This window comes from Betta splendens, chromosome 7 (genome assembly GCF_900634795.4).
Source record: "Betta splendens chromosome 7, fBetSpl5.4, whole genome shotgun sequence".
Taxonomy (NCBI): Eukaryota; Metazoa; Chordata; class Actinopteri; order Anabantiformes; family Osphronemidae; genus Betta; species Betta splendens.
The window spans coordinates 10,178,591-10,204,452 of NC_040887.2; the positions used below are offsets into that span (position 1 = coordinate 10,178,591).

Consider the following 25,862-nt stretch of genomic DNA (forward strand, 5'->3'; position numbering starts at 1 on the left):
GAGAAGAGACAGAGTGGTCACTGCTGGGCATTTCTACTGAAAGATTCCACGAGACACACCTAAGGCATGTATATTCCAGCTAAAATACAAACTAGTAACGAAATTTACATTCAATGATGTCACTTGTATAATTTGCCGTCTGTGAAAGGACGCATTTCAGACACTGAGGTGTGAGACCCGCTATTCACCTGCTGTTAAGTGAGTCACGGCCCCTGCAGACATAACTCACACTGCTCCTTTGTTATCAATAAGCCACAGTCGTCTTGCACTGCGCTCCGTAATAGGTGCGATCATTTAAATTTACGCATTAAAGTAATTGCTGTGGCACTAAAGGAGGAACGAGGGTGGTGCTGCTTGTACAGTTAAGACATGTGGTCCATTGTCTGTCCTTCTCCCTGTGGAGTGGCAAATTACATTAGATGCAGTGCAGCACATTCGCAGTGCATATTGCTGCGACGTCTGAATGCTTATTATTAAACACAAAGTGCTGATGGAAGGTCCCCATTTCGAATCAGTTCTAATGAGACAAAGGTTGAGACAGTGAGAAAACATAGCTGAGTTTCTAGAATGTCCATATTTATTTAATTAATCAGCATATCAGCAAGCTGGAAATCATGATAAACAGTGTTTTTTTGTAATAAATGTCTTTACGAAACTCACACTGAACCTTACCACAAGTTCCTGGTGTCTCTACTTCTAAGTATGATTTAGGAATTTGCCCAACCTTTTATGCACGTGGGTTCGGGAGCAGACAAAGATAGCAGCTGCGTGTCCCTACAGGCACCGTGCCACAATGTAAGCGTTCACAAAGGAAGGAGCGCGTTCTGCACAGTTATGAAAGTTCATTCGTTCATGCTTTCTGCACTCACATCACAGGTGATAACAAAGCGAGAGATCTGGTGAAATAAAGGTAATATGTGTGTGTGAATGCACCAGTATGCAATGGGGGTGAAACAAGGGAACAGTAGGAAGGGACGCCTGCTGTCAACACTAATGCATCACGACACCGCCTGCAAGTTTTCAGGCAAGGGTGAAACACTTTTAAAGGCCAGTAAGATATAAAAGACACAGCTACTGATAATAAATTAATACAGTCATCTATAGCCTGAGACAATGCTGTTCACCTTAACCAATGGTAAATCAGATGGTTCCTATAGGCACATTGTGCTTCAGGTCTTAGGAAGGCATTCTAATGCAGATGCTCTGGGGTGTTGGGCTTTCAGGGGAATGTTACATCCTGTTAGAGGAGCAATAGACCTGCAGTCGCTGAAAGGAAATCAAGATCAGTTTTGATTTCTAAAACTAATCACTTTTTAATTGTACTATTTATAATGAGTAAAGTGACATAATGAGGCAATGCTTCATAGGGTTAAAAATCTCTAGATTACAAAATTTATATATTTTATAGAATCAAATGCTTTTGACTGATAAAATAATTCGCATGAGCAACAACATAACAGCTGGTTGCACTGAATAAACATTATAGAGTGAAGTGAGAAAAGACGTTATATACTATCGATGTCTGTCAGAGATGGCACCAGGATTATGCCTGTGATTCCAGAGGAGAACAATGCACTGAGCTACTCCTGACAAAGAAGCCACCACAGTCCTCGTTATTAATCCACTCGGCTAAACACATAATTATTCATTTTCAGAAATGCTGATTTGTGCCTCCTTAGAATTTACTGCTTGTGGTTGATACAAAAACATATGTTGCATTCTGCAAAGAAGAGATTGTGTACCTGAGACAATGATCTTAGATTAGCCTAAAGTCAAACACCAGGACAAATGTAATTCAATCAGGTAAAACAAACATCGTCTGACACTTGTTGAGGTAACTGCAATACGATCTATCATCTTAAAAATGCATATAGTAAAAAAACAAACCACCATCAGAAGCCAAATGGGGAAGTTTTACAATCAGCTGCAACATGTCTTGGCAATTTAATCACTCTGAGGCATGATACTGCTGCTTCAGATTGATAGCCTTTCACAGGGCCTTTGTGGCCGCAGAACAATAGGAAACGAGTGAGAGGCCTCGATGTGTCACATGTGGTGCCTTTGATTAACATACTAGACTTGTTTGTGTAACAGGATCTCAGGGTGAGGCAAGAATGCCAAAACCTGAATCAGAGTAATGCAGCGGGTCGAGAATTATTTCAGTGTACAGCAGGGCATGAATCCTAATGATAAAACACAATAAAAACAGCTCATGTAATGCAGAGTCACGGTTGCACTAGCACAATGTCCACTACTGCGTTATTCTCAGCCAACACCGCATGTTTTTGACCTGTTTGATAGGATGGAGGACGTTAAAACCAGATCTTAAAATCCACCATGACATTAATTAGCCGCACATGAGAGCGGATGAGGGGAAAACAAGCCAGCTTCATGTCAGAGACACATTTGGCAAACGGAATATTCCATTCTTTGTTCACTGTTCTGTCGCTGGGAGTGGTCACTGATAAACTTTTTTCTTTCCTTTCAAGCGTTGCAGCGACTCTGGGAGGGGGGTTGTGTCTCAATAATAAGTGTACTTCAGAGTCAACTGAATATCTTCATTGATTGCATGATGTATGGCTTTAAGCCACCGTCAGTAGCTGTTTGTTTGGAAAGAGTTGAAGAGTGGAGGAGGGGCTGTTATTTAACTACACATTAGTCAGTGGGTGTTACTGTAGGTGATGGCCTTTATCTCACAAAAATAAGCCTGTTCTTCGTACCCAATAACCTCCTCATGTGTCCTGACATGATTTAACACCATTATTTTAATACAATAAAGAAATATTCAAACTACTCCTTTAACACTTGGCTACAAAAATACCCCCACTCTCCTCCAGATCAACTAACATTTCCATGAATTACCACTAAATCTGTGGCTTTATAAGCGTGTTTAGATGAGGGCAAATCCAGTGGGGGATGAAACTCTTCGACTTCTGGGTGTTTCTGTGTGTTTCACGCGGTGGAAATAGGAAGAGTCTGTCATTTATCATGACTCAACCAACCTGCTTCTGCAAAAACCCTCATGTAACTGTGAAAAGTTCGAGGCGCCCCTCCCCCACCCCGCGTGGTGGCTGATGCGTGACGTGAGGAGCAGCTAAAGGAGCTTCTCACATGCTTCTTCACACATCAAACACTGTTCGTTTTAATCAGCACTAACTTCGCGACAGTTTATGCGTGTAAGCGGTTACCGAGACACTGTGCAAGAGCTCGGCACGTGCAGACATAAACAACTAAACTAAATAAAAATAAACACTGTGAGTAAAGGGAATGGTAACTGAAAATACAAATACATGTCATACTGCCATACCTGATAACACAACTGATGAGTTATTCAAACTTTGAACGTAATCAAAAGGATATTGGAGACAGATGCACGCGCTCCGTGCACGCAATATAGGCGTGTATCAGTGGGGATCGCCTGTGCTAATCCTTTTCTGTTATTCGCGATCACGTGACCGTCCTACGGGTTTTTGGGTCTGCCGTGCACGCGCACCATCTTCCCCCAAGGATGGCCGAGAGCGCGCGTCAGAACTCAACAGCTGCACTGTGAGGTCTCGCGAAGTAGAACAAATATGATTCACATTCAAACAATTGAGTAGATGAGGTGTCCGGCAGCAACGCGCAGTGAGACGAAGACGCAGCTCATACCAGCAGCTAAGCTCACTCACTCCAGACGCTCGTAGTATCAGTATCATTATTAATCCGGAAACTAAGAGTTGGTAGGTATTTTTTGTTGAGTTTCTACACCTTGGTCGAAGTCGCGATAACGAGTGTAACGTTAGTTTGCTAACGTTTGTGTCGTTACTCGGCGACTGACCCGAGCTGCACTTCATGGCTTATCACAACTTGGCGACTTTGAGTTATTTCGTGTGGGCTAACTATAAATCCAGCGTTAAACGAGTCATTAAGCAAGAACGTAAGTACAAAAGTTGTGGTTCGCGTTGGCACTGTTTAGCTGTCATGAAAATAACATTGTTATAGCCGTAGGTCGGTACTTTAACAATACTGCTAGCCGAATTTAGCTTTTTATGGCGTTTCCGAGCTGTAACGTTTAAGCGTGATTGATATTAATCAGTGTGACTCAAATCACCCATATCCTCGTGCTCTGTTTATTATGCACTTGTAGTAATGTAATAGCCACTACTTTAAATATAAATCAATTTAAACCCAACCGTAAGCTTCGTTCTGAGGTGTTAACTGTTAATTTGTGCGTCCTATCACAAGTAAATTGCGTAAACGGAATGTACGTGAATAACAAGGTGGCTAACGTTAACGCTGCTCCACACAAAGCATGCGTGAGCCTAAAAACACGTCGTTCTGCCTTGGTATCGACTGTTGCCTGTGCTCACCTGGATTATGTCAGAAGTACAAACAAGGAAGCAAATTTGAAATGTAAAACAATTAAAACAAAAAAAGTCATGTCAAAGTCAAAAACTTTTGACGTTATGTACGTTCATGTATATTGTTGAGGAAAAAATTAATAAAATATAGAAAGCAAAACATTACAGCAGGGATTCACCTCATTCCCTCATCAACAGTGCTGAATTCTAACACTACAGTGTTTACATAGTGTACTGGGGGAATTGATATAGCCATGTCACCACAGGTTGTAGTCTCTTAAAATAGTCTTTATATCTGATGTCCCAGCTTCTACAGTTACTAATCAGTCAAACGAATTGGTTTGTATTTCACTGTACCTGGCAAAAGGCCTATGAAGAATAAGTCATAAGCAAGTAATCAGAAAGCAGGTTTTACGAACCAAAAGGGAAACTAACATGTTCCACACCTAGAACATATTGTATAACTACATCTGCAATGGTAGTCAACAAACAGCTTTGAGTTGCTGTTGCTGTTGCTAGCTATTGTTTAATTGAGAAATAGCAATCAAACAATGATCTTTAATATTTTTATGTAATTTTTTAAATTAAAAAATGTAATGTTAAAACATTAACAGGCTAAATCCACTTAATAATTCAATGTGATTGTTATTTAAATGTTTTTTTATTTACACTCTTACTCTTATTTTGAATCTGTGCAGTTAACAAAATATTTGTTTTGAACATAAAGGAATTAGCAATATGAAAACCACTTAATCTTTGGGTTTACATCGATATCAACTATGTTATGATTTTGAGATTTTGTTCGTACTAAAGATGAGTTAGAAAAAAACTTGTGCAGCAAAGAAAAAGAAAACAGTTTTATGCATTTTACCCGTGGTATGCATATGGAGGAAATGAGTTTTCTTAGCAGTTGATTGCTAAAAAGATATATTTCCTGTTTCAATGAGAGAGGGCTATTCTCTGTTAGGTATATTTTAAGCTGTTTATATCTTTTGTTATAGCTGCTTGATCCTTTTTTGAGTCTGAAACTGAACTTTTTTCTCTTTGTCAATCATTAGGAATCTAAATCAGAGTGTTCCTGTGTGCGGCACTTTTGCTCCACACTCAGAGGACAATGCCGACTCACTCATTGCTGCCATTTGTGGAGAGCCCCGATGGACTTGCCCAGGACATTCTAAAAAATAGCAGTGCAAGCATTCCAATGCCTGTGTCTAGCATGACACCACACAACAACTACATAGACAAGGGTGTCTCTGGAGGTGTGTCGCTATCCTGTATGTTCTGTGATCAAGCTTTTTCTCACCAAGATGAGCTAGGACCTCATGTTTTAACTGAGCATCCTACGACTTTCTATGAGCCAGCTGTGCTTCGAGTTGAAGCAGAATTCAGAATCCCAGGAGAGAGACCTCGGCCAAAACCGTGCAGTCTACCCAGTGAAAAAGATGAGGTTCACAGCTGCATTGTATGTGGTCAGGTATCACAAGATGCTAGTGAGCTGGAGACCCACATGAGGAAACACAAGGATTACTTTACTTACTGTTGCAATGTTTGTGGACGGCGGTTTAGAGAGCCGTGGTTCCTCAAGAACCACATGAAGATGCATGTAAAATCAAAAAATAAGGCACAGCAAGAGTTAGAGACCCCAGTCACAATCAATGGCATTACCCAAGAGTATGCTTCACAGTCTGTAGTCACTGTTTACAAAATGTGCATGGTATGTGGGTTTTTCTTCCCTGACTATGACAGTTTAGCTGAGCATAGTAAAGTGCATAATCGAGAGGTAGAACCAGACAAAGAGAACATGCATGCCACTCCTGAATCTACAAGCAAACAGGAAGCCTTCCTTCAAAGTATGAATCTTGTTCCTTGTTCTGCAATAAATAGTCTACAACAGGAAATATCATCAAAATGGATTCCCCAGCTAGATCCCTTTAACACTTATCAGGCCTGGCAACTTGCTACAAAGGGCAAAATAGCAGTTGGTCCGAGTAATACTAAAGATATCGGCCAGGAAGCCAGCACGGACAATGAAGACTGCAATTCTGATAAGGAGGAGGGTCAAGGCGACAAGGTTGCAAAAGAGTCTCTTAGGAAAGAGCAACAGTCTCAGCAGCAGGCTGGAGTGGAAAACCCCAAACTACAGCGGAGATCCCTAATGCAAAAAGTTAATGACAAAGAGAGGCCGACCACTTGTGAGGAGTGTCAGAGAACCTTCAGGACATACCACCAGTTAGTTCTCCATTCCAGGGTGCACAAGCGCGAGAGAGGCGGTGAAGAGAGTCCAACTTCTTCTGTCGAAGGAAAGTTGTCGAGAGCTGGTTCAATGGAGAATGCAGAGGAAGGATCTGAGGAGGGCTTTGATGAGGCAGCACTGACTGACAACCTGGGTTCAGGTAACTTTCAGGCTATTATATTCGCATGTTTTAATATAATGTTTTTGTGGTAAAATGAAAAATGTTGCTCTTCTTGCTTTTGATGATCTGTTTGGTTTAAATGTGTAAGGTCTTAAACCTTACGTGAGATAACCTTGTTGTGATTTGGCGCTATATAAATAAAATTGAATTGATGTGGTTTACAACACACCCAGTGAATTTTATTTAATGTATTAATGCATACATTTTGTGTCATTTTCAAAGGTGAAGATGGTTCTGATCGATCGAAAGGAAGGTCAAAAGAATGCAGCTTCTGTGGCAAATCATTTAGATCCAGCTATTACCTCACCGTTCATCTGAGGACTCACACAGGTACATTCTACTACTTAACTGTCCAAAAAAGTCACACACTAATGATTGCTTTTATTCCAGCATGCATTTGACTTGATCATTTCAATAATGTTCTGCAATGTTGGGTCTAGACTCTGGTGGTCAGTCCTTGTGAGAAAATGATAAGTCATACTTTCTCTCACAATCTGAGCCTGATGAATCCTGGTATTATCATCTTGCCCTTGCCATCTGGTCATTCAGTATATTCAGATAGTCAGCTGACCTCATTCTTTGGACACATTACATTGCTGATCCTACACCTAAGAGGAAAGTCACACACTAATATTTTATTGGCTTGCTCTAAGCTTTTATTACAGCAACCCTAGATCATTACACTGACCTCTCAGGCTTTTACTGAAGGCACCATTCCTGATGGGTGCATCATTTTATCTGCCTAACCCTAATGCGCCCATCACTCTGGAAGAGGGTGAATCTCAGCTTATCAGATTGCATGACCTTCTTTTGCTCTAAAGTCCAATCTTTATGTTCCTTCTTGATTAGCATCATTGATGAGTGGTTTTCTTAAGGCTACACACCTGTATATTTTTCTTACTGTCATTCAAGTCATAGCTTGTCACTATCATTCAACTCTTCCATGAAGATGATGGTTCCCCACTATCTTTTTAGTTTCTAGTAATCGAATAGTTCTTAACTCAATTTCTTTGCCTGATGCATGTCAATAATTTGACCCTTCTTAAATGGATTAACATATTTTCCATGACCAGACGGTGTTCACTTCATCTGTTAGGGTAATATAACAGCTGTTACCTATTTGCTTAGTTACATCCAGGTGGGGACTTTTTGCTCAATCAGTGCATTTCCTGTGTAGTTTTTACAAGTATATTACTTTCTAATTATGTTAGAATCATTTTTTAAGCTTTACCTATATACTTCACTCTTTTGGTTTTGTCACAGGTGAAAAACCATACAAGTGTGCATATTGCGACTATGCTGCTGCCCAGAAAACATCATTGAAATATCACCTGGATCGTCGCCACAAGGACAAACCTTATGTTGACATCCCTAGCAAACCCATGCCTTCAATGCCTTCCCCTAATGATGGAAAACATGCACATGACAATGAGAATCCCATCTCAAAGACAACACTTTGGGTTCCTGGAGTCCGTTCTTGTACCACTGGAATGCCAGAGAATAGCATAGATAGCAAGCCTGGCAAACCACTCATTCAGATGTATGAGAAAATCATTGCTAAGTCTGCTAGCTCCTCACCTACAGAGGCGCTCACAAAGTTCCCCACACCTGTTAATCTGAAGATGGAAACCGAGAACATAAAAGAAGAAAACTCAGAGGGCCCTTTAAATTTGTCCTTAAAAGTGTCTCTCTCCATTGGTGTTGGTGCAGATCCTGGAAATGAACTAATCCCAATTGCCTGTTCGTTTTGTGCATATACAACCATGTACCCAGAGGTTCTGATAATGCACAAAAAGCTGTCTCATAAAGACAAGTGCAACAGTACAAAAAGGAATAGTTTTGGGTGTGGTTTGAAACAAAGGCGTTACACAGGATGCCCCCCTGCACTTGAAGGGAAAGATGTAACCCCTCTTTCAGTGATTGACAGGCGTCATCCTCGTCGAACCAAATCCCCACCCCCTCAAACAGCAAAACCTCAGGACAAGACGTCTGTTAACCCACCTCAAGGTTCTAAACCATCTCTGGTCCATGCCCCTCCGCATGATGTTGTCCAAGAAACCCAGTCCAATAGACAGAACATTGATTTCGGGGCCAGACAGGAATCATCCAGGTATACAGCAGTTGTAAGGAAACCGCACACAGGAACCAAATATGTAATGGACCGATCAGGCCTCCCAGACAGACTGGGAATAGACGAAAGGAGTTATCCAGTTAGAAGTGGTGTCATTTGGCACTCCGATGCTGCCAGAATGTGCCTGTCAAGCCAATTTGGTAGCCTACCCCAGATGGATTTTGGTGAATCTTCCAGCAAAAGATTGAAGTACATGGCACCTACAGGCCGGGAAGCTGAGACCAGTGAGCAACCTGGATTTAGAAGACCAGCTGGGGGTGGATCCAGCAGGTTGATAATGTCGGGCAAAAGTGTCAAACCCACATCACAAGGCCCAGGTCCATCCACTGTCTCTGAGGCTTTGGCTCCTGTAAAGAATACATCAACGGTTATTGGAGGCGGTTTGGACACTGACTGGAGTATGATGAACCTTTTGCATTCCTACACACCCAATGACCTGGTGTCACTCTATCATAGTACATCAACTAACTCCAGTCATGGAGGACTGGCCAACCCCAGAGCAGGTAAGTAGCAGGCTAACTGGTTCAAAGTAGGCATAGACAGGGCAGTGTTTAAAGTTCAGTCTTCGATTTAAACCTGCACAATGTAGCAGTTTGTCCTTGTAACATTAAAGGTTTCTTCCTCAGGAGGCAGAACTGTGCTGTACCAACACTTACCCACTTTGCCCAGCCTGCCAAGGAGAGAGCCCTCAGCTTTTTCTAATCACTGCTATAGAAGCGCTGACAAAACTACCTAAAAAAAAAATTCATATAAACATGGTAAGAGGTTTTTTGGGGGGGGTTTGAAGTCCTATTTTTTCCCCTCTATATATTGAACCGCTGCTACCTTATTTTGGAGACAATGTCCATTGTACTGATTAGAGAGTGAGATGTTTTGTGATCAGAATGTGTCTTCTCTAATGTAGTTTGTTTTCCGATTTGAAGATCATCATTTTTCTTTTTTTCTGTTTTTGAATGAATAAAAAAAGTGCAGATCATCACTCTCTGAAGTTAGTATTCCACTATGATATCTTTCCATTCAGAACTGGTACTGAAACCATGATGGACCCACTAATGTTTCAATACCTGCAGGTGTCTGTGACACAATAGTAAATATAATTTGTGGGAAAATGCAAATATGTCTGTAAGCTTTTAGTACAAAAAGCTGTATTAAGTGTAAACCTAAGAATAATTTGTGTGAAATGCTGCTGCTCTGTCAACTAACCTCTGATGTGCAGGCAGTAATTATGCACTATTTGTTTTCTCCTCCAAAACACTGAGTGGGGAATTGTCAAATGGCTTGATTGTTTGGCCCAGTGGCTCACAAATACACCAGAGTAAGGAGCGCTGTGTTGGTTGGCGGGGTCTACCTCATGTTGTGGTCTAGACTTTATTTTTGTAAAGCTGCTGTAGTATCATGTCAGCTGAAATATGACACCTAGTGGTCTTATTTATTAGAAATGGATGTTTTGTAGGACTAGACAGACATGTTTGTCATAAAACACAAGCTTATCTAGTCCCACAACGTCTGAGGCCATTTTGACCAGTGACACACAATTAACTGTACCATGGTTTGTATTGTGTTTCTTTGATTTACTTGGTTTTTACAAGCCCAGTTTAAAACACAGAACAGATTTCCTGATTACTTGTCCTCTTGAAATGGATAAATGGCGTTAGTCTCAAATCCATAGGTTATAAAATGCTGTAAAGTTTCTAAAGTGCTGTTTGTGTGCTAAATGGGCTGACTGTATTATTTGGACAGATCTAGTCACTACCGAGGAATTAGTCCAAGCATATTCTTGAAAGTGTTTTTGTTTCAAGTGGCAGCAGTCGTTCTAGACTGTCATTAAGTGGCCTTTTTGTGACCGGCGTAAGATAAAAATACAAAGGCAGCTCAATTAATTTTACACTGAACAAAAACAAGTCTCAGGTTCACTCGTATTTATAAGCAGTGAGGCATAGGTTTTGTATTTTTGCCAGTTCTGGTTAAGTTATTTGTCGTCTTGACATTATGTGTGCTCATATAAAAATTACAAAATTGTTTGAGATTTGTATGACACATTTCATTAATAAAGTGAGAGGGGAGTAACTGCTGGCTCATGCTTCTTTAATTCAGATGGTTCACCTGGTCTGTCGCAGGCCTCATTCTCTGTCTTTACATGAGTTTTATTTTTCCCACAGCCTTTGTTCATCTGAGTGTTAACACCATAAAAACGGTCATTTTTTGATTAGAAATATATTTATGTATGTTGGTAAAATGGTGAAAAACCTTTTTTTTTTTCTTTTTTTACCAATATTCATTACTATCACTTACCAACAGCTTGGGACAAATTGTTCTGACTTTGAGCCCCTGAAAGTGTAAAATCAGGAACATATATTTGCTTCTTATTAGGAAATAATTCAGACTTGTATTAGTCTGTATGATCATTAAATGCACATGTAAGTAAGTTTCTAAACAAAACAATTTATATTTTAGAAGCATGAATCATCAAAAAAAATAATATAAGTAAACATGTATTTTGATTTACATTAAACTGCAAGTCGTGGTGAATGTTCTTTTCCCATCGCTAAATCATACTGACCACTAGAGGGCATTATTTACAAAGTCAAGAGCCCCATCAGAGTCCTGCATATCCAACAACACACCTGCAAAATATGTTGCTTCTTATAAAACTGTACATTGTGGCTAAATGGAATAGAACTTAAATGCAATGGTGTTGATTGTAGTGAATAAATGTTATAATGTCAGTGTCATCACACAGGACTAAACAATTGCTGCACACCTAATTGATGATGTCACACAGGTGTTGTCTCCATTCAACACACCTGCTGCGGCGTTACTCATTGGGACTAACGTAGTCCAACAGCAGCGGTTCTTCCCTTGACACGTTTTAAGTCTGCTTAAAGAACTGAAGAAAGGAGAGGACTGACAAAGCCTATCACGGCTGTACATTCTGTAAACAACAAATTGCAAAGGACAGTCTTCACCACACTGAACACTTTAAACTTAGATTTTTTTCCCCTCCTCCCCCTTTGAGTAGACCACATCTGCTTGCTGTCTGTTCCCCTGGGCCAGCACTGTGTAATCTATTGCATTAGCTCACATTAGTGCATACCGCCCATGGGCCTTGGTAATCACAAATGCAAAATGAGCATTTCACTTAGCATCACCCTCACCCCCCCCCCACGCACATACACACAGACACTGTGGCAAACTTAGTGCAAATGCGTGGCAAGGAACGCCAGTCAACAACAGCCCATGACGCGCTGTTACTGTGGATGCTGTGTCCACGAGGCTGCGAGCGCCTTCGTGTCAGAAGTCCTTTAATGGGCCCAAGATGGGAAAAGACCCCTTTAAATTCCTCCTCCTCCACCTCCTGGTCTCTGTGTTTTTCTCTGTAATTTCTAACTAAAATGAAAATGTGCATCACTGGTCTTTTCCTATATTTTATTCCTTGCAAACAAATGTGACCACAGGCACCTTCTCTTTAAGACACGTCGACTAAAACCCTAAATTAATATTCCAAAAGATGAGTCACACACCAGAAAACTGCTAAGGTTGCCAGATTTGGACCAGACCTTAACCTAATACTGCCCTAACGGGCAATGCTGCACTGTTTCCTCACCAGGACGAGCTAAGATTAGACCAAATCATGCAAATGCACTTGAGATTGTTTTTTTCCCCCGAAATGTTGTTGCACAAAACACCTGAGGTCTTAACAGCTCCTTATCATGTTTCTTTCATCACATTAGGTTTTGTGTGTTAATAAGGCTTCACACTGAGCCGTTCCAAAGCACAACTCGCTACACAAATGCTGCTCTCTGTTTGCTCTCCCATCCATTCATCTGTTCTGTGTGTGTTTGCTTGTTTAGGGCTGGTGGATACGTTCGTCTCTGACTGAGGACGTGTTTAGTTAATCCACCCTCTTTCTCCTCTGTAATGCAGCTCACAAATCTTCCACCTCCCTCGTCCTCCGTAAAGTAAACTTCATGTTTTTATTCTTCCTCTTAAGTGCTCTCCCCTCTTATTTTCAGCCCTTTCATCACTCATAATTGTTGCCTCCGGATTGTCAACTTGCATGAATTAGCAATTGGGCCAGAAAAGCAGATACAGTCAATTGTTGAATATCCTGTCAGAATTTGAGGCGGAGAGTCTGCTGTAGCTGTGATTGCTCATCATCGTCACCCCATTCCTCTGAGGAAGAGCAGCGATGTAATGGTTCCCACACAAACAGCCCCTGGCCCAAGGAAAGGGATTTGGGTGTCTGGAGACAAGAGGGGCCATATGGAGCAGGCTGAGATAGCAAGTCACATGTACAGAATAATGGATGACGTGTCATGTTTCATGTTGCAGAAAAGTCGTCAAGAGACTTGGTTTGGGGAAATCAAAAGGCTCGCATACAGCAAAAGCGACGGTTGGAACATTTAGCATTTCTTGTTTATTATGGTGAACATACAGTTTAGCCTTGAAGGACATGTTGCTCTACTTTAAGTGCTTTTGTTCTCTTTTTTCCCCCCGTTAAGGTCACGTGCGAGTGAACACCACAGGGATCTGATCTGATTCTGATTGGCTATTAAATACAGGCTATGTGATATAATAATAATATATGTAAATAAGTCCTATGAGGAAACAGTTGTCGAACAGCAGCACATATATTGTTTTTTTCATGCGTCCGGTAAGAACCAGGAGAATTACTGACCCGGCACCTTACGGGCAGCTCTGCCGCCTAATGACCCCCCACCGTTTGTCCTCATAAGGGTCGCTGGCACGCTGGGGCACAGCCCGGCTGTCATTTGGGCCGAGAGGCGTGTGCTCCCTGGACAGTCACCAGTCCATTCAGGGCCAATTCACTGAGGAACCTCAGGAATTCCTGCTCTGACGGCGTTTATTAAATGTAAACAAAAACTATTCTATAATGTAACTGAACCAATTACATTAGGAATATTTTGTTTTATTTTATTATCAGAAAATTAATTAGTGACTAGAGTAATTGTCTCTGAAAAGCTTTATGAAATGTATGAAGTAAGAATAAAAAGCAGAAAAAAACATAATTAGTAAGTCTTCACTGCATTCATCTGTTTCCTATAGTGACTTATTTTTACTTCATCAGCCCAATACATTGTTATATGACCAAATACTTGCATTAACATTACCCTAAAATTAACAATAACACACAGACATTCTTATCAGTCTCTGTCGTCCTTTTTCATCTAATAAGGTCATGACTAAATGCTGGCATTGTTACTAAGAGCATTTCCAAATGTTTTGTGAAGAATATAATATAAAAAAAACAATAATATTATTCATAAGCTTTTATTAATTGAATTAATTGCATTATTTCTGTATTGAGTTTGCTTTCTAAAAGGACATGAAAAGGTGAAACCTACCTCTGCTGTCAGATAAGTGCTCTGTCCAGAGCTCCGCACACTTGCTCTCGGCTCCTACCTGCTTTACCTGCATGTGGAATAAGCCGAGTACCTCACCTCTGTTTTTCTCCCAGTGTCAGAACTACATTTAAGTGCTGTTTCCGATACCCATGAGTAAGCCCCATAAAAGCTGCCCCAAGCTGCAGCGTTATTGTTTCTTGCGGATGATTGATTGATGGATGAGGACTGACACTTCAATGAAGCCATTTCCACTGGCATCTCTATCCGATGATGTGCAGCGTATATTTTCCATCCATGCCTCATTGCTTGCCTGCGTCATTCCCGGAACTTCATTTACACCATGTTCCCTGAAGGACCTTTTTTAGCCCCATCTCCCTTTTTTCTCTCCCTGGCTTCTCTTTTTATCTCCTCTTTTTTTTTCCATGCCATAAAATAACGCTATTTCTTGTCGACTCTGGAGGGGCCTGGAATCATTTGCAGGGAATGATAAACCAAAGGCATGCAGGGGTTATTTACAGGAAGTGTAGCGCTGACAGGGTCCACTGTTCTGCCTTTTTCACTGTCAGAGCCCAAGTGCATGTTAAGACAGGGGCACGGCTAGTCATATACATTTCAAAGGCGCTTGACCTACATCGCATGCAACATTCAGTCATTTCCTTTCTTTCAATCATTTCACTAAAAGCGTTTTTTTTACACATTCCACCTAGATGTTGTCTAGAGCTACCCAGAAAACATCTTAAACTATATTAGTTCAATGACAGTGTGACTGAAGCGCCTTCTTTGAGGCAATTGCCTGTTTTCGCTCATATGCGGAGCAGATGGTAGCCAGGCATCAGTGTGGCAAGCTTTCTGGGATGACAGCCATGAGATTCCCCCTCAGGTGCCATTGGAGCCCCTTTAGAAGAGGAGAATGACTGGTAGGACATTGCACCTCCTAAGCAAACGTTTCCTTATCTCGCTGTTCTCGTTCACAAAACACAGAGCAGTTCATATGCACACATCACCTAAAGGTTATTTGAACATATAAACAATCATTACATTTTCCTTCAAAAACATTTTGTACCCATTGCATTGTAAACAAAACAATGATTTTCTTGGAAAATAACTTACCTCTTATTCTGTTGTCATGTCCACTGCTCCTTATTTAGTATTAGTGAACAGCATGTAAATTATTGTTACATTGTTTATAATAAACTATTAGAGTTTCAGATCAGATTAAAGCATATATAATGTGTATTCATCTGTTTTTTGATAATACCTGGTGATAAACTGACATGATTAATGGATACTAAATGTATTTATACTAAAGTATAATATATCTGGATATATAAAATTTTCTAACTCTAATTATATTTAATAAAGTTATGTTATAAGAAACCATTCATGATTCTTCACAAAATAAAGTAAGCATGTATATATACGCTTTCTACAGTAAATGTTAGCCATGACATTTAAACAAGGTTCCCTGCTGATCTTACCTGTATATTCAACTAGAGCTCTTTCATTAGCTAAAAAAACAAAAATAAAACATTAGACAGTTGAATAAAGCCATTGTAAGTGTTATTACATAGCCACTATCTGTGAAAGTCACTTTTTTGTTTGCTCATACACTTTTTCCCACGTTAGTGTTGCCACTAATTAGTGCTTGCTTATGTTGTATATAGAATAAGTGGAAGAGAAGCTGCATAATTGTGCCCCTATATAATTTTGTAATATATATTTAACACTAGAGTAAATAGTTAAGTGTGTGTGTGTGTGTGTGTGTGTGTGTGTGTGTGTGTGTGTGTGTGTGTATGTGTGTGTGTGTGTGTGTGTGTGTGTGTGTGTGTGTGTGTGTGTGGCCAGATGTATTTGACCTTGGCTGCTATAGGACATTTTGGTTCATCAGGAAAGATGATTGTTTCCTGTAAAAGATATTAAGAGGACTGTGTCTAAAGGAAACTGGCATGGCTCCCTGCATCCCTGATGGTTTCCACTCCGTTTCTTTTATAGTCGCTCGGTAGGTGAGGGAATAGTGTTCCGCCACAGTATTTATACATTAAGCAACAGCCCAGAAACCAGAGAAGAGTAGTGATTGGCCCTGGAGTATAATTTCTTCTGTGTGTACATTGGCGTGTCATCGATTGCCAATAATCTCTGTGGAGGAGCTGCTGATCTAGTTTGAGGGAGGTTGACCTCTGTGGTGATGAGGGCGCGTGGATGGTGGTCATCTCTTACCACAACCGACACTTCCACAAGCCTGTATAATGTCTTTAACTAGTGAAGATAAAGCGCTACTAGCGCCATCCAGCATGGGGCCACTGCACTATATATGCTGAAATCAATGTCTGGGTCTGTGATCTGTCCGGCAGACACAAAGTAAACAAGCAGTGTTTCTTCAACAAATAAAAAATAAGACTCCGGCCTGTAATGCTCTTCTGAATCCACCTCTTAAAGCTATTATCTGATTGCAGGACATGTTTCTCTATGTGATGTGTAATGCAAGAAAGAAAACATTGGAATGAATGAGCAGCTAAATCTGGACAAGCAAATAAGTTTTGCATCTATTCCACAAAGCAATATCCCCGCTCTTCTAATGCAATGTGACACTGAATACTACACACAGAGAAACAAGTAACCCCAAATTGGGTTATTCTTCCTACCTGCCAGTAATCCAGTTGATAAGCACTATACATGTAGATTTCTGGGGAGCAGAGAAATCAGATTACCCTGAGCTGAACTGGGATTTTCAGTCTAAATTGGCTGTTGTTCCTCAGGTCTCTCATTCTATCAGGATGAATGAGGGGAAATAAATGATTTGACTTTGCACCAAATAGATTGTCTGCACAAGAGCAACACAGTAGTTTGAAAAACAGTGTTGGAGTTATTGAGCACTCAGAGATGCATCACATATACACTTTATAATAAAGTATGGGAAAAAATTAAACATTTAAGTTCCCCAAGATGTTTCCTTTGCACACTGACTACTTTGTATTGTTTAATTCATCATCAAAAAAACTGTGATATTTCTCATCTTTGGATGACTTAGATCATGTCTAACACATCAGCTTTAAAAGAGAAATGGTTGAGAGAGAAAAGTATTGAAAACCACTAACTATTCTAGTGTCAAAGTGGAGATGTACAGGTTTCATAATGTAGAAATTAGTCCAATAGCCCCAAACCAGGATTGATCTGTTTCATCAAGTCACGTCACAGTGATTATAATTACATCAGACCAATTAATGTCCAGGGACTTTGGCCTAATGATGTCACAAGATGGAAAACATGGAGAAACTAAGGAGAGCAGTGGCCTAGCTTGATGCCTGTTGCCTTCGAGCAGGGTGTGTTTGCCACTGGGGAACCTTTGTTGTGTGGCATGTGGCGTGTGGCTCGACACATGTAGCCTCAGACCTAATCGCAGCCCCGTCGGGAGCTCCGAGGGTGCGTTCAGGGGCATAACGGCCTCTGGCGCCCCCTTGGGACTTGGAGGTGGTTACATTTGGGGGGACTTCGACTGCCGCCTCTCAGGACTCTTAAATGAGCTGATTTAAGGGCATCTCTTCTTCTTCTTCGAGCCGTCGCACAGCCCTACCGTCAGACCTTTTTGCAGCAGTCTGTTGATCTCCTTGTTTTTGCCATGGGTGGGGCAGGATGTTGAGGTGATAAGTTTGGGTCCCTCATTTGGTGAGTGGGTTCTGGGCAGTTCCAGTGGTCCAGAGTAGCCTGTGCGAAGGTATTTCTGTAAAAACCTATCACTTACTGTTCATTTACCGGCCATAACGAATATAATTTTCCAACAAACTAATTTACTCAAACATTGATTCCATCCTTTCTTCCTTGATGTGAGTTTTTGTGGAGACGAGGAACCCGGAAAATGCACAGAGCGAACTAATAGAGATTACCTTCCAACCTTTGCCTATTTGTTTTTGCAGAATAATTGGCATTCTAGCATTCACTGTATGCGGCCGCGTGCTTCCGTGCATGTGTGACTTGCATGTAGCATCTCATCAAGAACGACGGCCCAAACTGCATCTCAAGCAGCCGCAGCCTCAGTCTCCTCTCTGCTGTTTTTTAGGATTTCCTAGCATGACACATGAATCCCCGGTGGCCCTGGAAATCAGACAACCCAGGTGCAACACTAATATCTTCCCAGTATCCAAACATTTCCTTTAAAAGTAACTGGCACATTGGGGCCCATAAATTAGAGCTCAACGTTGCTCAAGATGTCTGGCTTCCAATAAGACCGTACCCAGAGCAATAAACTTTGACATTGCTGCTTGAAAAATGCCTGCCCTTTTTCATTGTCAAGTGTTACAAATTGATGAAATGAGTTCATCGATGTTCCCTGGTCATTATCTCTCCAGTGGCACTTTGTTTTACAGACAGTGGGAAAAGGGACAGTGCAGATTAGAGGCCCAGGCACAGTTTATCAAACAAAATCTAATATCATCCATAAGAGAGGAATCTGGAAATCAATACTTCATTACTAAATTGTTAGTGGGGATGAAGAGTAATTGTGTGAGTTCAGAGATGTGTCTCGGCGGCTGGGGCATCGGAAGTTCAATGTCACCCGGGAAATGATAAGTAAAGGCACTGATGGGAAGAAACATTTCTGTAATGGGGGGTGCTGGAGGAGGGCAGTGGCCTGAGCACAGAACAGACAATAGACACCGGTTCGCCATTGATTGGCTCCGATATAAAGATGGAATGCTTCGAGCAGCAGGGGGGGGGGGGGGGAGAAGGGAGCGAGACGGAGAGCAACGGCAAAAACAAAGTTAGAGCGAGCGCCGCCGCCTCGATTTACCCTTGTCCTGTCGCCGCTTTTTGTGGACTGCAATGAAGTCGCTCTGCGGTGGTCACTGGAATTAATCACGCTCAACATTTGCATCACGACAAAATAACGAAACAGTGTGAAGGTAGATTCCGGCTGACGGCCGGAGGGTTTGTCTTTCAAACGTTAACGAACACAAAGGCGTGGATGCTGTAAAATGTATCAATAAATACCTTTGGCCCATAACCACAGTCATCAGTGCGCATCCTGTAATATTATCCTAGCCTGCATCTGATGGCAGCAGAGCCCTCCAGCCTTTCCTTTGTTCACACTGTGTGAGAGGTCGCGTCAGTGCAACCAGCGCGTCACCTCCGTGCGACTCCGCGCAGCCTCATCCCTCTAAAAGCCTGCGTCTGGCGTCCCTCTGACCCGCTCCCCTGCCTCAGCCCGTGCGTTCAGCCATGCAAATCAGAGTGCCTTCCATTCGAACGTCTAGAGGCCCAACCTGCAGCTCGCGTTTGGAGCCGGTGGGAGCCGGGGAGGCGGGGCCCACCGTGTGACAAAACCAATGGGGACGCGGCCGATCGGTGCGCTCTGCTCACGTCGTTCGTTGCTCCGCTCCTTTGATTCAGACTCAGATAATTTAATGACGGTCGCGTGGACGGCTCGTCATGTTTGAACAGACTTCAATAGTCTTTATTATGAATCATCCGCATTCATTTATGATTTGAGTGAAATTCTGTCACATTTCAATTACATTTGAATCAAAATGGCGACTCTTCACGTTTTACCTCCACTTGGTGAGAAAGGTTAGCGACTTTTACAATGCAGCTTTATTAGATTAAGTCAACGCAAAATTCTATTCAACCTTCAATCTTCAACTGTAGTTCATTTTAGTGTTAGTGAACATGGACGTGGTTTCGCTGTGGGAAGAAACCAGCTGGTTGACGGTCTCCCTAAAATACAAGGCCTACTTCAATTTAACCAAAACACTGATTATAAGGCTGCAGTGCCATTCTTCTACCTGGCCTGTAAATATCCACCACTGTGGATATTTCTAGCCAAGATTTCCAGCGTTTTTCTAATTAACAAAGCGCCACCTCGCTTACGCGCCGCGAAGCCGCAGCAGCACCGATTTAACAAGCTGCTTGTAGCTGGATCCTCTCATTTCAGAGCGCGTTTGAATGTTCAGCAGATATACGGCTCCAGCTAAAGAGCCTCGTGTTGTTGTTGACAGATATGAACAATTTTATTATGGCGGCGCTTTGACGTTGCTGAAGTGAAGTTGACAGTCCAGTAACAGGGGCCGTTTGCTAATGATTTTTGAGCAGCCCCAACTGAGTCCTAAATGTCTGCAATATCCATAAACAACTCTATACTGTCCAATTAGGCGGACAGAGATGTACTGGGCTGTCAGACAGATTTGCATGGCTAAGCACCTGAGATCCAGATGATGATGAGGGGGATGGTTCACCGGCCAGGGAGGGAATGTGCACAATGGATGACTTTTATTACAGCATTACCGCTTTACATACACACTCGTCCAATTACTGCCTGGATTAATTGATCATCGCACCTTTTCTTTTCCCAGCAGTTGAGCCGGAGCCGCTGTGTTCCGCTCGCGTCCGACTCCACTGCACGACCCGCTGCTTCCATCCCTTTGGCGTTATAGCTCCTGTCCCGGCTTTACGGCTTGAGATCTTCATAAAAAATAATTTAAGAAAAGGTCTGAGGGGCACATTGTGAGGCGGGGAGAAGGAAGCCATCACCAGCACACCACTGTGCAGACGGACATTTGCAGCCTTGCGTTTGGGAATAATTAGAATTTATGTGCGCTCGTCAATCGCGCCTCATCCTCGCCTCTGCTGTAGACACATCAGTGGTCAGAAGGGTTCACCAGAGCATGACTCATCGTGAGTGCATTTGATCAGAATGAGTTATGTCTTTCAGATTCATTATGGCACTTTATTTCTCCTTTCTGTCCTCCTCCCTTGTCTGTTCAGCCCCGGAAATGAAACGTACAAGACAGGGTACATATTTTATTGTATGCATGATGTCATGCACGCACAGTTAGGGTAGACACTGGTATTTAAGCCTAGCCACCCCATATAATACACTCCACTAAACATTTCTTTAGGAGACAGAGACTTGATAGAGTCGTCCCACGGAAGATAAATACTTCAAAAGTGGCATCATAACAGGAAAATGAAAAAAAAACCCAGTGGAATTCACACTGTTTAGTATACGGGGCTATGACAAGTGCTAATGGGATCATTTAAGATAATTTAAAATACAAACGAGTCTTTGCTTTCTCTTCATTAATTACTGCTAATTATACGATCAGCTAGCCTTGGCAGGGCAGTGCATTTGGCTGTCTCTGAGATGTGAACATCAGGTCTGAACAAGAGGATGTCCCATTTCCCTCCTGGCTGACTGGCTCATAATGTGATGGGGAGATGACTAAACATCACTGTACTGGAAACAATGGCTTCATTCATGAAATGCTTTTAGTCAATTGTTTAATCTTTTTTTTTTACAATGACTTGTTCTTTTACTTCACTAGTCTTGCATTTTAAAGCGTGTTGTAATGTACTGGAGCATCGCACAAATATGTATTATCCAGCAATGGCAGTGCTTTGTTTTGAAATGTAAAACCAGTTCTTTCAGGTATCAGTAGTTTGCAACAGTGCATCTATAATAGATTTCATGGGAATAAGCCTACAACGTCATGTCAGTGAAGCAGACTGCATTTATTTCTGCATTTATAATTGTTTTTTCTCCTTCTGTATCCAAATCTCCCCTCCAGGGAAGGAGCCCAGTCCAACAGAAAGGTTAGTAATCTCTGATGCAAGAAGCTGCTAGATTTCAGATGATGTCAGGTTCCTCTGCGTTAGCATTTTTAGCCTGCTTAATAATGTAGGCTTTTTCATTTACGAATGTTAAAGCTACATTTCCTTCTTTAAAGTAAAATAATTACCGCTATCAAGTGGACAGTCTCTTTTAACTGTTATTTTCAGTCTCTGTTCGGATTTCACACCTCACTGGACTCAATGCCTTCTCTATTCACTGTAATTAAATCTGTCCCATGAAGAGCCCTTTTCTTCTTTTGTTCTCTCTCATCTCCAACCATTTTTAAAAATTGTTTTACAACCACGGCGTCTCATCTCCTAAACTACGAGCCCCCTAGTCTCGCTTGAGGAGCACAAGTCCATCCCAAACATTTAAACAAGCCTTTATTGTAACGGGGAACGTGAGAAACGGGAGGGAACGGGAGGAAGAGCTGGAAAACGAAAGGAAGAGAAGAGCCGACAAATCCAGTGTGTGTGTTTTTCCCCCACTTACTCCAACAGAATGAAATGTGTAGATTTAACCCTGTCAATCAGGTCCCTTGACAATTTTAATAACAGTATGACCTCTGCAAAATCATGGCTAAATAGGAATGCAAATAACGCAGTGTTAGGGCCTCTTATAAATGGTAATCAGGAGGACTAATCAGCTGACAGGGCCACGGATCCGCCTTCTTCAAGTCCCTCAAACTTCTCTTCTTTATATTTTAAGACCTCAAACACTTAGCGTGAAGACAAATTAAGAACATTATTGCAGTAAACTATATGTAGCACCTTATTTATACAGTGTTTTATTCCTGTACTTTTAAAGTTTTGCCTCAGCGGAATATGAGGCAAAAGGTTCTCTTTTTTTCCAAGACAGACCAATGGCAGATTTCTGAACAATGTAAATGAGTCTTGCCAATCCACTGCGCTGTGATCTGCCACAAAAGTCAAGGGCTGCATGAAGACTTTGAAATGTTGATTCGGTTGAGTGTGGTGACTTCCCTTTGCACCTTTAAAAATACAACTGATTTAAGTTTTATGTGCACTTGAAAGTTGTGAAGGTTGCCTCCTTCGCTCTTCCCAATTGTCAAGATGTCAAAGCTAAATATGAAATTCCGTCTTGCCATGACTGCATCAAAAGTCGGGACATTTTTTTTTTTTCAAGTCCATAAGATCAGAAAGGCGGTGCAAGTCCCACTACTTCGCCTCCAGTCTTTTGTGCTGAATCCATCACTTTTAAATCATGCAAAACATTACATTCAAGTAATGACTTACAATTGCATCTTTTATTTGCACAACACAGGCTGAAAGTGAAATATTTTATACGTGCATGAATCCCTGCAGTTGCTTTATGTTGCAAAATCTATAATTCATTCACGTAGAAAACTTCATATTCATAAAATTGGATTTGCCTTAGAATAATTAGACATGAATATAGATGGTTTGGTTCGTCACTCAGAATAAAGAGGGTTCTATGGCGCGTCGGCTGGATCTAACGTTCTAAAGACGTACACTTCTCTCCTGGCTAATGATGGTTTACAGGCCAATTCTCTGGGGGCAGATTGAGTGCTTCCAACGTATCACATTTTCACAGGCCATCCACATAACTTAGTGTGGCAATGCCAAAAAAAGATCTGAATCCGAGCCAAAAGCGTGAGTAAGAGATGTGTCTGTGCAAACAAAACATTACTAAATCCTCCCTCACCGCGAGAATGTTATTGGCTAATTTTAAATTACATTTAAATACACGTGAGTTCTTCTTCAGGCACTGTTGTACACGAAAGAGAAATGTGATGACAGATATTTATGATTACAGTCCGGAAACAGTGAGCCGCATACCTCACCTGCAGAGGAAGATCAACACCCAAACAATCGAGCAGCCAAGACCAGACATCATTAGGCTTCTTAACAGCTCACAAGACACAGACAGACTGACATCCAGCCAATTTGGCCATGAGCTGCGATAGCTACTAGTAGCCTGCAACCTCACTATGGACTAATGATGGTATAAGCCTGTCTTTGCCCTTCACGAGACCGTTTGATCAGATACGGTGGAAACCCAGTGTGACATGAAGTTACACTATACATTCAGCAGTATTTACTGCTTGAATCCCATCGTGAGTTTGACAGATGATCAACCTAAGTGTTATTTAAACGGAACAAAATCGGCTCTACAATGGAGCACCTAGCGCCTGTCATTCCACTTCCACCGTACACTTAAATTAATGTAGCGAGAGTGGGCCAGAAAAAGCACTAAATATGGCTCGGATCAAAGATGCATACTAATGTATAACATGTAATGTTTCTATTCATAGACGATAAACATGGAAATGTGCCATCAGTGGACTTTGTCTGTCATCCATTAGGATTGAGTACAAACAGCAGACATCATTTGGCAGTGAGCAGATCATCTCCTCAGGACTGCAGACAGTTGGATGGATGGTATGAAGGCAAATATAAGGAGAAATGATGCCCGGTATTTATAGAACCCAGATAACACTAGGTTCGAAATTGACAGGCCCACCTAATGATGCTCCTCAAAGTGGCATGGATGCAGACGAGTGGACCTCTTCAAATGGGAGGCCAATCCCTGCTGACACAGAGGATAATAGCCCAGCATTGAGCCCATTGTCTGGGCACCCCACACCATGGCATTTGGAACCGAGTGGCCCCTGTTCCTGTGGACAAATGATCCATACTCTGCCAGGGGATGTCATATCACTCTAGCCGCATATATTCATCTTCTGTTTTAAGTGCATTATAAGATCCTTTTATAGCAAAAGAAGTAGTGTGTTTATGTTTTAGGAAAGCAGAGTTGATTGAATATTTTCAGCAAATTTCTCTTCTCTGTCTGTCTGTCTGTCTGTCTGTCTGTCTGTCTGTCTGTCTGTCTGTCTGTCTGTCTGTCTGTCTGTCTGTCTGTCTGTCTGTCTATCTATCTATCTATCTATCTATCTATCTATCTATCTATCTATCTATCTATCTATCTATCTATCTATCTATCTATCTATCTATCTATCTATCTATCTATCTATCTATCTATCTATCTATCTATCTATCTATCTGTCTATCTATCTATCTATGCCAAGATCTGTGTTATAATTGCGAGTAAACAAAACCCACACGCTACAGTCATTATAAAGCCACATACAGCTGCCACTGGGACCTCCATTAAGCCCAGTGTTCCTGAGATGCTCTGGTCTTATCTGATTCATCAACAAGACGTTGGCTGGCATGATTTATCTATGGCACTTACTTGTTTTCATTTTGCCCGGGGGCTGCTGCCAGCGTCGGGGGCTCCTTTTTACAATGTGACAGCTCCATCTCCAGAGAAAAGGCTCCCCATGCAAAAACAGTGCATCAAAACAAATAAGGCCCAAGCCACTTAAGTGAAGTGGCTGTGTTCAGGAGCCATTTTCGCTCCATGTCAACCAAATGATGCAACAACATGCACAAATCTGCATTATTTCTGTGCTCATGCCTTTTGCCTGGAAATTTCATGTGTGAGCCTAAAAGTAGGACGTGGATACAAATAAACTGCAGCATGCATTTGTTTTTGCTTTTTCTTTAAACCTGACCTCAAGTCACACATACTGTTTCTATTTTATTGATCATCTATTTTTTGTTCTCTGCAGGTGAAAATTCTCCACCTGCCGGTTTACATCTCCCGTCTCCTTCTCTGCTCCTCAAATCTACAGGCAATGGGACGCTCTTGTACATTAAATAAGACCTGTCACCCTGGGCAACTTGCAGCAATGAAGCATTTATTCTGCCTCACATTTCCTGGCACTTAGAATTATTTCCTTCATGCCTGATAACCAAATTACAATATGGCAGGTCTCCCCGGAGCCACGGGATTGTTAGTGCCAGCTCACAACATACTTTCAACTGATGTGGCATTTCATGTACAGCTGCCAATCAAAGCCAGCAGAAGGGAGAGATGTAAATGAGGGCGGGCCTGATGGTGTTCAATTACCGCTCTGAGCTCTGCATAATCCCCCTTCCCACTGACTGACTGAATGACAGCTCC

The 25,862-nt window shown here is 41.7% G+C and overlaps 1 protein-coding gene across 1 annotated transcript; it reads left to right on the forward strand.

Moving 5' to 3' along the window:
* Positions 1-5,425: 5,425 nt before the first annotated feature.
* znf217 (zinc finger protein 217) lies at positions 5,426-10,952 on the forward strand. Its single transcript, XM_029156969.2, has 4 exons — positions 5,426-6,733; positions 6,977-7,084; positions 8,018-9,388; positions 9,512-10,952. Exons 1-4 carry the CDS (start codon positions 5,455-5,457, stop codon positions 9,619-9,621), a joined length of 2,868 nt encoding a protein of 955 aa, XP_029012802.1. The 5' UTR covers positions 5,426-5,454; the 3' UTR covers positions 9,622-10,952.
* Positions 10,953-25,862: the final 14,910 nt, after the last annotated feature.